At 43.8% G+C, this 15941-nt stretch overlaps 1 protein-coding gene across 3 annotated transcripts in view; it reads left to right on the top strand.

Annotated features, from left to right (window-relative positions):
- The window catches only part of CEP135 (centrosomal protein 135), a 153469-nt gene that overhangs the window by 93624 nt on the left and 43904 nt on the right, over nt 1-15941 (top strand). For all 3 annotated transcript variants that reach the window (XM_069744448.1, XM_069744449.1, XM_069744450.1), the window contains 3 exons: nt 3106-3221; nt 14629-14783; nt 14874-14929. In XM_069744448.1, coding sequence (XP_069600549.1) covers nt 3106-3221; nt 14629-14783; nt 14874-14929 — 327 coding nt within the window. The remainder of the gene's footprint in view (nt 1-3105; nt 3222-14628; nt 14784-14873; nt 14930-15941) is intronic.

Genomic DNA, 15941 nt, shown 5'->3' with positions numbered 1-15941 from the left:
ACCATGAGGTCGACGTCCGGAGTCCCCCATCTGAGACAAATCCTGTGATTTGTCTCTCGGCTGAGAGTCTGCCGCCCAATTTTTGACTTCTGGGATGTGCACTGCGGAAATTGCTGGGACATTCTGTTTGGCCCAAGACAGGATCTGAGCGACCTCTAACATCACTGCTAGACTTTGAGTTCCCCCTTGATAATTGACGTACACCACCGCCGTGGCGTTGTCGGACTGGACCCGAATCTGATGTCCGTGAAGAAGTTCCTGTCATTGAAGCAGGGCGAGGAATATCGCACGGAGTTCCAGGATGTTGATCTGGAGGGATGACTCCTGAGCTGACCATCGATCCTGGACTGTCAAATCTTGGAATACTGCTCCCCAGCCAAGGAGACTGGTATCCATTGTGACTACCTTCCAATGAATGGGGAGGGAGGACCTCGCCAGATGGACCGACTGAAAGCACTCCCACCATATCAGGGACTGCTTTATCCGCGGGGGAATTGAAACACACCGATCCAGGTAGCGGATCGAATTGTCCCATCTCGCTAGAAGGAAGAGTTGAAGAGGATTCGTGTGGAATTGAGCAAACTGGACTGCTTCCATTGAAGTAATCATTTTGCCTAGTACACTCATACAGAAGCAGAGGGTGCAGGGAGATCGACCTCTGAGAGACCTAACCCCACGCACAAGTGTTAGAGACTTTTCCTTGGGTAGGAAAATCTTTGCTTGAGCGGTGTCGAAAAGCATTCCCAGGAAAACAAGACGCTGGGCTGGGATCAGAGACGACTTTGCGGTGTTGACGATCCAGCCCAGACAGGAAAGAGTGTCTAGGGAGCTGCGTAGACTCTCCTGGCATGTCAAGGGTGTTCAACAAGTAGTAAAAAATCCAGCACCAAGAGGTTGCACTCCAATAAGCTATATACCAAAATCTTCATATAAAAGCATGGACAACCGACAATAGAAAAAATGGCACAAATAGCAGAGGTCCCAGACACCGGTTTATGCGTTTCAGGGCCATATATGCCCGTCATAACCTAGTGTTATACCAGTGAGTCAGGGTTTTATATTGACCAAAGATTAAAAAAAAAAAAATCTTTATCTGGTTGTATTCTCTGCCATAGGTGGTGTGACAAATAAGCACACAGATATAATATTGTTTTATTAATATTGTTCACTGAACTTTTGACTGTGTTTAATGACTACATCATATTGTTGGTTTTAAGTTTGTACTTTTGTGCTGGTAAGAGTTTTAATGTTGTGGGTGTGAAATAACTGAACCTTTTGATGGGGGCAGGTTTTTTTTTTTTTTTATATCTTTGGTCAATATAAAATCCTGACTCGGGAACGAAGGGCACTGTACGACGGGCGTACGTTTGGCTCTCTGTTGGGGTAGAGACGTACTCTTTTTTTTTTTTTCTCCCGTGGCATAGGAGATAATCTTGTCCAGCTCTTCTCCAAAGAGATGAGAACTGTGGAAGGGGAGGCCTGTGAGGGACTTCTTTGAAGCGGAATCAGTGTTCCAGGCTTTCAGCCAAAGGACCCTGCGGATGGTGATGATGTTGCCGGGTGCTATGGCTGAACAGGCGGATGCATCGAGGGACGCGGACAGTAGGTATTTTCCCATGTGGTTGATCTGGTCTGCTAGGTCCGCCAGCTCGCCTACAGGGGCACCAGAAGCAATACCCTGGTGGAGATGTTTCGCCCAGGCGGAGACTGCCTTGGCTACCCAGGTAGCTGCGATGGACTTGCAGAGGGAAGAGCTCCCGACCTCAAAGGCGGACTTGGCCAGAGATTCATGGTGTCAGTCGGAGGGTTCCTTTAAGGAGGAACCATCAGACAGCGGAAGTATAGTATTTGTGGCGAATCGGGAGACCGGGAGGTCCACCGAGGGAGATGCTGCCTGGTCAGATGGAAAAGGATGTAGTACGCTCATACATTTTCTTCTCTGGAAACGCTTATCTCGGTGCTGCCATTCCACCGCGAAGATCCTGTTGAACTCGTCGTGGTTGACAAAGGCATGGGTATTGCGCTTCATTTTCCTGAAAAACAGTCTTCTCAGAGGGAGAAATCTGAGTCCTTGAAGTTAAGAGCCTTATTAACGGCGACAATTAAACTATCCACAGTATTATGCAGTTTGGAGACCTGTGAAGAGTCCAGATCTAAATCTGACTCAGAACGTGGGTCTGACTCTAGCGCCTCTGGAGCGTCAGATGAGGGAGATAGGGAGGGAGCTGGTGAACGGTGACAGAGATGATGAACTACACAGTGAAGTAATGCGAGCGCGCTTTTTGGAACTTCTGGACTTAGTGCAAGGGAAATCCCTTTGGGTATGCGAGGGGTTAACAGCCGACGCATCCGCGGGGGAGGTAATTGTGACCCGCTGGCGGGTGCAGTATTAGGAAGCCGTTCCAAAACCGAGACCAAAGTGTGAGATACTTTGGTTAGGTCAGCTACCAACTGAGATAGGGATGTCACCCACTCAGGAGGGGGCGCACACTTGTTGCGACCAGTGGGAAGACATATTAGATAGTCTGCAATTATGGCAGAGAGATGAGGTCTGACCAGAGGGTAATGTCTTGCTACAGGATGAACATGCAAAGTGTATCACGATGGGAGGAGGATGGGAGTGAGACTCTCTAGGGTTAGACCTCGATGAGATGAAAGTGGTAGAAGGAGAGACAAAGTGTCAGGGGAGAGCTGACAGGGAAGAGATCGATGAAAAACACTGAAAAAACAATGAAAGTGACTTTCTGCATTTTGAAAAAAAACGCAGCTCTTTGATAAAACAGTAAAGAAAAAAACAATCTGTGTGCATGAGATTTCTGAAATCTCATAGACTTTGCTGGTACTCTGAAATGCAGCTGAAAATTTGCTTTAAAAAAGCTGAATAAAAAAAACCTGCTGCAAAAACGCAACATGTGAACATAGCCTTACAGTTCTCAGTTTACACTTGACGGCTCCCAATACACTTTTTCCCAATTGTTTTGTTAGCTATGGTATACACAATACGCTGAAGAGGAGAAACCTGTTTATTATCTTTTACAAGAAAGGATTCTAAATTTTCTTCTGGATGTTGTAAGTTCTTTTCACAAAATGTGATTTGTGATACAGGTTACTGAATGACCAAATTCAGAGGTCTATGGAAGACCTGCAGCATCGCCTGACCGTGAAGACTAATGAGCTGCAGTTATCACAGGAAGAGATCGCAACATTGGAAGAAAGAATAGGTGAGTTGTATTGGAGGTGGTTTCAGGTGTCCCTGATATATATATATATACATATCCTTTCTTCTGATCTGTCAATAATTTTACAAAGGAACCAAAGTGTACTGTATATATTGGTAGCATTCACATTGACCATTTCTGTGTGTATTAGACATAGTGCTGCTTGACATGCTATCCTGCAGATTCTGGTTGGGGGTTCCTTCGCTTTGATAATTTTTGTCAACCTTCGACCTCTTTTCAGACAAAGTTTCCATTCTGTATACTCCAGAGAATTTGATATTTTAATTTATAGGTCCATTTTTTAATGTGTTATTTCCAAGGTCGATGGGGATGTATTTATTTCAAGATATACTACAAGGAATTATTATTCATAGCATCTACATCCCTCCCCCATACAGTAATGTAGATATACGTAATGTTATTCAATAATCAGATGCCCGGTGTGACTGTGGTAATGATTGCAGAGACCCCCATCAGAATTTGGTGATTTATCATCAGAATTGACATTGATAGGTCTATAGCGCCTTCAACACTCACAGGATATGCAATTCTCATGTTATTCTAAGGCACCTGAAACGTTACCACATATTGACTTAATAGGGGGCACATTTAGAATCTGCAGAATACTACCATGGTTTTATCGGACCACACTACTTTACTAACATGCCTCTTATTAAAACCTGAACTGTCTATTCATCTGTGAATCAAGAATCTCTATTGGATGCAGGTGAGGGACAAACAATTAGTTGCTACAGCTCTCCAACACTATTTCTTTGAGAATGGTAATCTCATTCCCAGAATATTCTCTGGGATTCCATAAAAGGTAGTTTGAGAGGTGTACTAATTCATACAATCACTTTGTCCAAAATTAAGGCCCTTTAATTTGGGGAGTTCCTTCAAGACATCCAGATCGATGAAACAAACTTTTGTGTTGTGAGCAGAGACCAGAAAGAGGCATAAGACGCATACAATTCCCATATGATGGAAGTAGCCAAAAACGAATGTATGTTTTCCCAGAGGGAGTTCTTACGGGAGGGTGAAAAAGTAGATTTCTACTAAGCCTTGGTTACAAGAGTCCAGATGGGTTCTTCATATGTGGGGACCATGAAGGACAAAGATGGCAGATTAGACTGCCAGTCAGATGAAAGATTAAACATCTTTTTAGAATTCTATTTCAAAGTCCAAACTGACTTTTACTGAGGGAACAGATCTTGACATACATGGAAGAGATCAATCTTCCTTCTTTATTGGATGTGGACCAATTATACCTAAATGGGCTCCCTTTGGAGCTATATATTTGTGCCTCATGTATTACAGACCTTCTAAATGGCCAATGATTTGGGGCAACATTGCCGAGCTGTGTGCATGAGGCAGTTGTCATAGTCTTGCCAAAAGAAGGGAAGGACCCACTACTCCCAGGCTCGTATAGTAGACCCATATCCTTGTTACACACAGATACCTCGATTATAGCAAAACTTCTAGCCATTAGACTAAAGCTATTTCTGCAGTGGTGCATATGGACCAATCCGGATTCATGCCTCCTAGATTCATAGCTATTAATATTCGCCACCTACATCTTGACCTACAGTTTCCAGCAGATAACTCTGGTGTTGGAAAGGTTCGATCTGGGTCCACAAATTATTTCCTGTATAAAGCTGCTCTATAGGGAACGAGGGCTAGACTAAAAGATAATGGGCGTCTCACACCTGCCTTCTCGTTGAGTAGGGGAACATGGCAGGGATGAATCCCTGTATTTCCTGCTCTTTGTGCTGGCCACAGAGTCCCTTACAGCAGTTATTAGAAGTCACTCATGGATTGAGGGGATAAAATAGAGGAGCGAGTGGCACTTTCTGCTGATGATGCCCTGTTGTTTCTGGCACACTCCACTACATCCTTGTATACTGCAATTGAGATTATTGAAAGGTTTGTTCAATACTCGGGGTAAGTCATTAAAGGGGTTCTTTGAGACTGATAAATATGGCAAAGGGGGCATAATTCAAACTGCAGCCGTCCTGGTCACCTGTCAGAATAGCTGCATGTTAAAGAAAGACAGCTCTAGATTTTTCTCCGCTGTCAAGAGGTGCTGCCGTCATAAGCACAAATACCCCTCTAAGCCGAGGAACAGTGCTGACATGAGACGGAATAAATCTTTTCACTGACAGCACTGAAGCTGGAGAAACCCACCCTTCCCCTTGTGCTCAGTCAGTGACCACATTTATTCCGTCTCACATCAGGCTGCTCCTCAGCAGAGAGGGGTCTGTGTGCTTATGGCGGCAGCTCCTCTGACAGTTGAGATACACCTCGTCAGCGTGCAGCCATCCTGACATGTTACTAGGACGGCTGCAGTGTGAATCTTGTCACTGGCGCCATGTTTATCACATTGTCCGAAAACCCTTTCAACTGGAGTAAGTCTGTCGTACCGAATCATATCAAGTTGGGGGTTGCAAGTAGTATCCTAATAAATACCTGGTTATTAATATGACCACACAAGTAACTCACTATGAAAGGCTCAGCCTTACCATAATTATCGCAAAGTTAAACATAAAGCTACAACCTGCTGTACAACTACCCTTGATGCTGTGAATGGCCCCATTGCTGTACGTTACACATAATTTTCCCATATGGACACTTCAGCGATATAATTAACTCTCATTAGGAGATTTGGGGGAATCAAACTTTGACATTGCTGAAAGGCAAAAGGGATGGAGGCCTGGCGGGTTTATTTGGCTTCCCACCTTCAGTATGTACCTGGCAGGGATAATCCTGGAGGAGGAGTACTTTTATTGCAACAATACCATGGCACAACCAGGTTGTATGAGGTTTTTTAGGCCTGTAAGTTCAGAGCGTCCACAGTGAACACCCCACCTTAATTCAAATTCATGAAGTGTGGTGGAAGTTAGAAATCTAGATGAATCGCCCAGTGCACTCCAGCGTGAGAGACCCCTTGGTTCTTTGATTTATTCCATTGAGAGGGGTTTAAGACCTGGGGTGGATGGATATCCTTAGACTATTTGATATTTTGCCAGGGGAGGTCTATTAATTAAGGGGTGGTGGTGGGGGGGGGGGATTTTGATATTCCCGTTACTGAATCTACAGATCTCTCCAGGCAGGCCTACCAGGCAGAAGAGCGGAGTCATTCATAGCACCGATGAATATGATGCTAAAGAAGACTGAAAGTTCAAGCAGCTCGGCTGCACTGATCTACATACTATATCGTTCTTCTTTGCACTTCGTATTAGTAAATTATCTAAGGCTAGATGGAAGGAAGATATAGGCAACCTAGAAGGTCATTCTACCTCAATGATCCCTCAGCGAGACACAGATGGCCTGACCTCTAGCTAATTCTCTGCGCATGCCGAACACCTCAATTCTTACATGGCATAGGGAAACACCTGGACCTAGGGGCGGCAAACCATTGCTGGACCAACACAGGGACCCAAGAGGTAAGGGGTCCCACTTTCAACTCCGGAGCAGGTGGCATTGTGCATTATGATGAGCTTTTGGACTGTAAAGGGCACATGTATTGTTCTTGCACAGGGACCTCTCTACTCTTTGTATTTGCCCCTGCCTGGACCCGAAATGCCCTAAATGCAAAGTGCATCCAGCAAATCTGCTGCACATGCGGAGGTCCTGCCCAACCTGGTTGCCCCTTGGAACGGAGTGCTGGACATTATAAATTGCGTCTACTCTGCTGATTTAACCCTTTCAGCATGTGTCTGTATGTTGGGGAACATAGAGGATGTATTCACTGAATAATATGATAAAATGGCAGTGGCTGTAATCCTGTAAATGGCACGAGCATTAGATAACAGGTGCCAGATCAGAAATGATCAGAGAATTCATAGATAAAATTGGATGTTGAATCTGGAAAGGGTATTTATTTAAAGGGGTTTTCCCATGAGCAAAGTTCATTTTAATCAATAGATCTTGGAATAATAATAAGTTCCACAATTGGATGTGGTTAAAAAAAAAAAAAATCTATCTTTGCTGAGATAATCTTATAAATGTGCCCCTGCTGTGTACTGTGTAATGTTGTGTCTGACTGTACAGGAACATGGTCTGATCACACCACAGCTCCTAGGCGTTGGGGGAGTAAAAGAGTATACAGACATTACAGCAGGGGATCACAAATGATTTTTCTTTGAGGTAAAACATTTAAAAAAACAAACAGGGAAATGCTTTATCTCACAGAAAGAATCATATGTGATCCCCTGCTGTAATGTCTGTATACTCTCTTTTGTTTCCTCTCTTGCCCTGGAGATGTGATATCAGACTGTACGGTCACACACATTAAGCTAAGTTCACACTTGCGTTTGGCTGGTCTGCGTATGGCTGCGTACATCCTCCCTTAAGCTCCGCCTACTTCCACATGCGTCCTGCATACCTATCTTCAACATTGGGTACACAGGGACATGTGCTGTATGTTGCAGCGTTTTGACGTGTCCACCGACCGCAAGAAAATGCAACATGTTGCATTTGGTGGGCACGTCAAAATGCTGCATGCGGACGCATCCGCATACAATACATGTCTCTATGTTCCCAATGTTAAAGATAGGTATGCAGGACGCATGCAGAAGTAGGCGGAGCTTAAGGGAGGAAGTACACAGCCATATGCAGACCAGCCAAACGCAAGAGTGAACCCGACCTTACACAGTGCACAGCAGGGGCACAGTTATAAGATTATCTCGGCACAGGAACATTTTTTTTAAAACACATCCAATTGTGGAACTTATTATTATTCCAAGATGTATTGTTTAAAATCAATTTTAAATTTAACTTTGTTCTTGGGAAAACCCTTTTAAGGAGAAATGTAATATGGGAAACTATGGGCACTCCGGATTGGCGAATAAGGCATGGCTTCAAGAGAACTGATAAGATACCGCCGGAAAGAATGCGTCAAGTAATCTGAGCTGGGATTCAGCATAGAAACTGAGTTTTACAGAATGGGATGAGTGAAAAGAGGGCTGGAAGGATGGGTATATAGTAACTCTGTCAAGATACCCACTTTCCTTATTTGTTTTATGTTATGAGGTGTTGGCTCACTCAGCTGCTTGCAGAGGTAAACTCAGGAACGCCTCTTGTGCTGGTTTATTATAGCACAGCATAAACCATAGCAGGGTTGAACAAAGTAAACATGGCCTAATGGCAAAACAAAGATAAAGTTCAATAGAGTCCTTTTTCCTACAAGATTCACCCTCAGGGACCACTCAGTCATCATCTCCTCCTGGAGCTATGTCTGGAGACTTTCCTCTCCAAGCACAACAGAGAAAAAAAAAGTGGCTGAGCATGTAATTCCCCAGCCTCTGCCTTGAGGTGGAGATATGGTGAGTAGGCATCCCACCAATCTCTTACCTACTCGCCTAAAAACCCGCTCATAACATGGCTGATTAACCCCTTCACATAACATGCTGGAGAGAAACTTGGGTTTTTAGATCATGGAAGAAAGCAAACTTCATGACAAATATCTCCCCTCACATACAGCTTCAGTGACCCTGTAACAATATATATCCAGAATAGTTCCTAATTTTTCAGTACTGTGTTACACAATTTGGATTGGGTTTGAAGAGGGGTGTAGGTAAATAGGGCTGCTTTTCTATGTTTGTACTGTGTGTGTATATATATGTAGACTGCTCAAAAAATAAACACTTAACCCCTTTCTGCCATTGGACCTACTATTCCGTCCATGTGGGGTGGGCCTTACTTCCCAAGGACGGAATAGTACGTCCAGCGCGATCAGCCGTGCTCACGGGGGAAGCGCGGCTGATCGCGGCCGGGTGTCAGCTGACTATCACAGCTGACATCCGGCACTATGTGCCAGGTGCGGTCACCGACCGCCCCCGGCACATTAACCCCTGGCACACTGCAATCAAACATGATTGCAGTGTTCCGGCGGTATAGGGAAACATCGCGCAGGGAGGAAGCTCCTTGCGTGCTTCCCTGAGACCCTCCTTGCAGCAGGCCCAGATCCAAAATGGCCGCGGCATCCGGGTCCTGCAGGAAGGTGGCTTACAAGCGCCTGCTCAGAGCAGGCACCTGTAAGCCTGGAGCTGTGCACGTCAGATCGCTGATCTCACACCGTGCACAGCAAAGTGTCAGATCAGCGATCTGTCACTTTACTGTGATGTCCCCCCTGGGGCAAAGTAAAAAAGTATAAAAAAAAAAAAAATTACATGTGTAAAAAATAAATAAAATTCCTAAATAAATAAAGAAATATATATATATTGTTCCAATAAATACATTCCTTAACCCCTTAATCCCATATGACGTACTATCCCGTCAAGGACTTAATTCCCAGTGGCGGGATAGTACTGCCTATCGCAGCTGCCATCCGGCACTATGTGCCAGGAGCGGTCACGGACATGATCGCGATGTGCCGGCGGTATAGGGAAGCATCGCGCAGGGAGGGGGCTCCCTACGGGCTTCCCTGAGACTCCCGCAGCAACGCGATGTGATCGCGTTGCTGCGAGGGTCTCCTTACCTCCCTCCCTGCTGCAGGCCCGGATCCAAAATGGCCACGGCATCCGGGTCCTGCAGGGAGGGAGGTGGCTTACCAAGTGCCTGCTCAGAGCAGGCGCTTGGTAAGCCTGCAGCGCTGTAAGTCAGATCACTGATCTGACAGAGTGCTGTGCAAACTGTCAGATCAGCGATCTGTGATGTCTTCCCCTGGGGTAAAGTCAAAAAGTAAAAAAAAAAAAAAAATTCCACATGTATAAAAAAAAAAATCCTAAATAAAGAAAAAAAAATATTCCCATAAATACATTTCTTTATCTAAATAAAATAAAACAAACAAAAGTACACATATTTAGTATCACGCGTCCGTAACAACCCGACCTATAAAACTGTCCAACTAGTTAACCCCTTCAGTGAACACCGTAAAAAAAAAAAAAAACAGAGGCAAAAAACATCGCTTTATTATCATACCGCCGAACAAAAAGTGGAATAAAAAAACGGATCTAAATAACCATGGTACAGCTGGAAACGTCATCTTGTCCTGCAAAAAACAAGCCACCATACAGCATCATCAGCGAAAAAATAAAAAAGTTATAGTCCTCAGAATAAAGCGATGCAAAAATAATTATTTTTTCTCTAAAAGTTTTTATCGTATAAAAGCGCCAAAACATAAAAAAATGATATAAATGAGGTATCGCTGTAATCGTACTGACCCGAAGAATAAAACTGCTTTATCCATTTTACCAAACGCGGAAAGGTCAAACGCGGAAAGGTATAAACACCCCCCCCCCCGCCCCAAAAGAAATTCATGAATAGCTGGTTTTTGGTCATTCTGCCTCACAAAAATCGGAATAAAAAGCGATCAAAAAATGTCACGTGCCCGAAAATGTTACCAATAAAAACGTCAACTCGTCCCGCAAAAAAACAACACCTCACATGACTCTGTGGACCAAAATACGGAAAAATTAAAGCTCTCAAAATGTGGTAACGCAAAAAAATTTTTTGCAATAAAAAGCGTCTTTAAGTGTGTGACGGCTGCCAATCAAAAATCCACTAGAAAACCCGCTATAAATAGTAAATCAAACCCCCCTTCATCACCCCCTTAGTTAGGGAAAAATTAAAAAAAATGTATTTCCATTTTCACGTTAGGGCTGGGGCTAGGGTTGGGGCTAGGGTTAGGGCTACAGTTAGGGTAGGGGCTAAGGTTAGGGTTTGGATTACATTTACGGTTGGGATTAGGGTTAGGGGTGTGTCAGGGTTACCGTTGAGATTAGGGTTAGGGGTGTATTTGGATTAGGGTTTCAGTTATAATTGGGGGGTTTCCACTGTTTAGGCACATCAGGGGCTCTCCAAACGTGACATGGCGTCCAATCTCAATTCCAGCCAATTCTGCGTTGAAAAAGCAAAACAGTGCTCCTTCCCTTCTGAGCTCTCCCGTGCGCCCAAACAGGGGTTTACCCCAACATATGGGGTATCAGCGTACTCAGGACACATAGGACAACAACTTTTGGGGTCCAATTTCTCCTGTTACCCTTGGGAAAATACAAAACTGGGGGCTAAAATATAATTTTTTGGGGAATAAAAAAAGAATTTTTATTTTCACGGCTCTGCGTTATAAACTGTAGTGAAACACTTGGGGGTTCAAGGCTCTCACAACGCATCTAGATGAGTTCCTTAGTGGGTCTACTTTCCAAAATGGTGTCACTTGTGGGGGGTTTCAATGTTTAGGCACATCAGTGGCTCTCCAAACGCAACATGGCGTCCCATCTCAATTCCAGTCAATTTTGCATTGAAAAGTCAAATGGGGTTCCTTCCCTTCCGAGCTCTGCCAAGCGCCCAAACAGTGGTTTACCCCCACATATGGGGTATCGGCGTACTCAGAACAAATTGTACAACAACTTTTGGGGTCAAATTTCTTCTCTTCCCCTTGGGAAAATAAAAAATTGGGGGCGAAAAAATAATTTTTGTGAAAAAAAATATGATTTTTTTATTTTTACGGCTCTGCATTATAAACTTCTGTGAAGCACTTGGTGGGTCAAAGTGCTCACCACACATCTAGATACATTCCTTAGGGGGTCTACTTTCCAAAATGGGGTCACTTGTGGGGGGTTTCAATGTTTAGCCACATCAGTGGCTCTCCAAACGCAGCATGGCGTCCCATCTCAATTCCAGTCAATTTTGCATTGAAAAGTCAAATGGCGCTCCTTTCCTTCCGCGCTCTGCCAAGCGCCCAAACAGTGGTTTACCCCCACATATGGGGTATCAGCGTACTCAGGACAAATTGTACAACAACTTTTGGGGTCCATTTCTCCTGTTACCCTTGGTAAAGTAATACAAATTGGAGCTGAAGTAAATTTTTTGTGAAAAAAAGTTAAATGTTCATTTTTATTTAAATTCCTGTGAAACACCTGAAGGGTTAATAAACTTCTCGAATGTGGTTTTGAGCACCTTGAGGGGTGCAGTTTTTAGAATGGTGTCACACTTGGGTATTTTCTATCATATAGACCCCTCAAAATGACTTCAAATGAGATGTGGTCCCTAAAAAGAAATGGTGTTGTAAAAATGAGAAATTGCTGGTCAACTTTTAACCCTTATAACTCCAGAACAAAAAAAAAGTTTTGGTTCCAAAATTGTGCTGATGTAAAGTAGACATGTGGGAAATGTAAGTATTTTGTGTAACATATCTCTGTGATTTAATTGCATAAAAATTCAAAGTTGGAAAATTGCAAAATTTTCGCCAAATTTCCATGTTTTTCACAAATAAACGCAGGTAATATGAAACAAAATTTACCACTATCATGAAGAACAATATGTCACGAGAAGACTGTCAGAATCACCGGGATCCGTTGAAGCGTTCCAGAGTTATAACCTCATAAAGGGACAGTGGTCAGAATTGTAAAAATTGGCCCGGTCATTAACGTGCAAACCACCCTTGGGGGTAAAGGGGTTAAACAACAGAATATAACTCCAAGTAAATCAAATTTCTGTGAAATCAAACTGACCACTTAGGAAGCAGCACTGTTTGACAATCAATTTCACATGCTGTTGTGCAAATGGAATAGACAAGAGATGGAAATTATTGGCAATTATCAAGACACACAATAAAGGCGTGGTTCTGCAGGTGGGGACCACAGACCACATCTCAGTACCAATGCTTTCTGGCTGATGTTTCGGTCACTTTTGAATGTTGGTTGTGCTTTCACACTCGTGGTAGCATGAGACGGACTCTACAACCCACACATATGGCTCAGGTAGTGCAGCTCATCCAGGATGGCACATCAATGCAAGCTGTGGCAAGGTTTACTGTGTCTGTCAGCGTAGTGTCCAGAGGCTGAAGGAGCTACACAGGAGGCAGGCCAGTCCACAAGGAGACGTTGAGGGGGCCGTAGGAGAGCAACAACACAGCAGCAGGACCGCTACCTCAGCCTTTGTGCAAGGAGGAACAGGAGGAGCACTGCCAGAGCCCTGCAAAATAGCCTCCAGCAGGCCACAAATGTGCATGTGTCTGCACAAATGGTTAGAAACCGACTCCATGAGGATGGTCTGAGTGCCCGACTTCCACAGATGGGGGTTGTACTCACAGCTCAACACCGTGCAGGATGCTTGGCATTTGCCACAGAACACCAGGATTGGCAAATTCGCCTCTGGCGCCCTGTGGTCTTCACAGATGAAAGCAGGTTCACACTGAGCACATGTGACAGAGTTTGGAGACGCCGTGGAGAGCGATCTGCTGCCTGCAACATCCTTCAGCATGACTGGTTTGGCAGTGGGTCAGTAATGGTGTGTGGTGGCATTTCTTTGGAGGGCCGCACAGCCCTCCATGTGCTCGCCAGAGGTAGCCTGACTGCCATTAGGTACCGAGATAAGATCCTCAGACCCCTTGTGAGACCATATGCTGGTGCGGTTGGCCCTGGGTTCCTCTTAATGCAGGACAATGCCAGACCTCGTGTGTCAGCAGTTCCTGCAAGATTAAGGGATTAAAGCTATGGACTGGCCCGCCCGTTCCCCAGACCTGAATCCGATTGAGCACATCTGGGACATCATGTCTCGCACCATCCACCAACATCACGTTGCACCAAACTTTCCAGGAGTTGGCAGATGTTTTAGTCCAGGTCTGGGAGGAGATCCCTCAGGAGACCATTTGCTGCCTCATCAGGAGCATGCCCAGGTGTTGTAGGGAGGTCATACAGGCACGTGGAGGCCACACACACTACTGAGCATCATTTCCTTGTCTTGAGGCATTTCCACTGAAGTTGGATCAGCCTGTAACTTCATTTTCCACTTGGATTTTGAGCATCATTCCCACACCAGACCTCCGTGGGATATTAGTTTTGATTTACGTTTATCATTTTTAGGTTTCATTGTTCTCAACACATTCCACTATGTAATGAATAAAGATTTACAACTGGAATATTTCATTCAGTGATATCTAGGATGTGGGATTTTAGTGTTCGCTCTATCTTCTTGAGCAGTGTATATATTTGTGTGTGTGTGTGTGTGTATATATATATATATATATATATATATATATATATATATATATATATATATATGTTATATTATAATATATATTATGTAATTGTGCATGTTCAGCTTTCAGTCCTGTCCCCAGTTCTGCTAGCTTCACTTCTGGCTGTTGGCACATGATCAGTGATTAGTGCGGTGTGTGATTGGGGCTGGCCGATTGGCTCAATTCCATAGCTCAGCCAGCCCCCTCCTGTCATGATGCATTGACAGATAAGGTTGTTCAGCTATGGAAATGAGCCAACCAGCCGGCCCCTTCACACGAACAGCACTGATGACATGCTTACACAGGAGGTGGAACTGCTGGGACCGAAGCTCATAACTAAAGATCAGGACACCTTAGAAATCAAATTATATTACTTAGAATAAGAACACAAGAGAATTTGTTCAGTTGGACGACCCTTTTAACTCCTTTTGCTTTTATACGATGTTTTAGATGAATTGAATCACAAAGTGTCCGCACAAACCACTGAAATGACCGTTCTCAGGAACACAATTTCTGTCTTGGACAAGGAAAAAGATAACCTTCAGGAAGAAGTGGACGAGAAGACTGAGCATGTAGCATGTTTAGATGAGAACCTAGACAATAAAGTATGTTACAAAATTTTGTGTCAATTTTCTCTGGGAAAACTTTTAAATTTGCTAAAGAATGAGTTTTAACACATTTTTTTTCTCTTCCAGGACAAGACAATATCCAACCTGCGGCTGACCCTTTCTGAGCTTGAGGCTACTGTCGAGTAAGTCCATCTAGCGTAAATCACCTTTGTTTTCCTGTAGCTTCATTGTGAGATTAGTGCCTCCTTCCTACTGTTTCTGTTCTATCTGCAGATACATTATAGATTTATCATTATGGTGCATCTCCACAACTGACTGGGAATTCATACATTACTAATATATAGTGCATCTTTCTATATGTTTAATTATACAATTAATATTTATATAGCGCCATATATCAACTTGTGGGCAGCACGGTGGCTCAGTGGTTAGCACTGCAGCCTTTTTGCCTTGCCGCCCTGGGGTCCTGGATTCAAATCCCACCAAGGACAACATCTGCAAGGAGTTTGTATGTTCTCCCCGTGTTTGCGTGGGTTTCCTCCAGGATCTCTGATTGCCTCCCACACTCCATAGACGTACTGATAGGGAAATTAGATTGTGAGCCCCAGTGGGGACAGCGATGATAATGTCTGTAAAGCACGGTGGAATTAATAGCGATATGTAAGTAAGTAGAATAAAAATAAACTTGTGCAGTGTTAGAAATAGCAGGATAATGAAGTGTGGTTTGCAAGCTACAGGAGTTCGGATTTTTGTCCTATGAGCTTACAATCTGTGTACAGTCCTGTGCCAGCATCATGCCAGCTCTTGTAAAGGATGGTTGACTTACAGGTGTATTCCTACTTGCAACATGAATCCATGTGTTTGAGCATCTATAATTATATTGTATCTTTTAATGATTCCTGTCATTTTATAAAGACCCATATCTTGATCTGCTCTTGGCTGGAATCTTTAATGTGACTTAAAGGGAACCTGGCATCTTCCCTATGCCCCCAAACTGCCACCATGTATTTATTCTTTTGTTAATACCATTTCTGCTGTAATGGGTTAATACCCTTTGGACTGTGCATTTCATTACTCTATATAGCAAAAATAATTTTATAAATCTGTTTGCGATATGCTAATTGGTGTCAGACTATTCGATGAAGCGTTGGTTCCCCCAGACTTGTCGCCCCCACACTGTGACAACGTAATGTG

Source organism: Ranitomeya imitator, chromosome 1, assembly GCF_032444005.1.
Source record: "Ranitomeya imitator isolate aRanImi1 chromosome 1, aRanImi1.pri, whole genome shotgun sequence".
NCBI classification, from domain to species: domain Eukaryota; kingdom Metazoa; phylum Chordata; class Amphibia; order Anura; family Dendrobatidae; genus Ranitomeya; species Ranitomeya imitator.
This window is presented reverse-complemented; position numbering and strand designations above follow the sequence as displayed.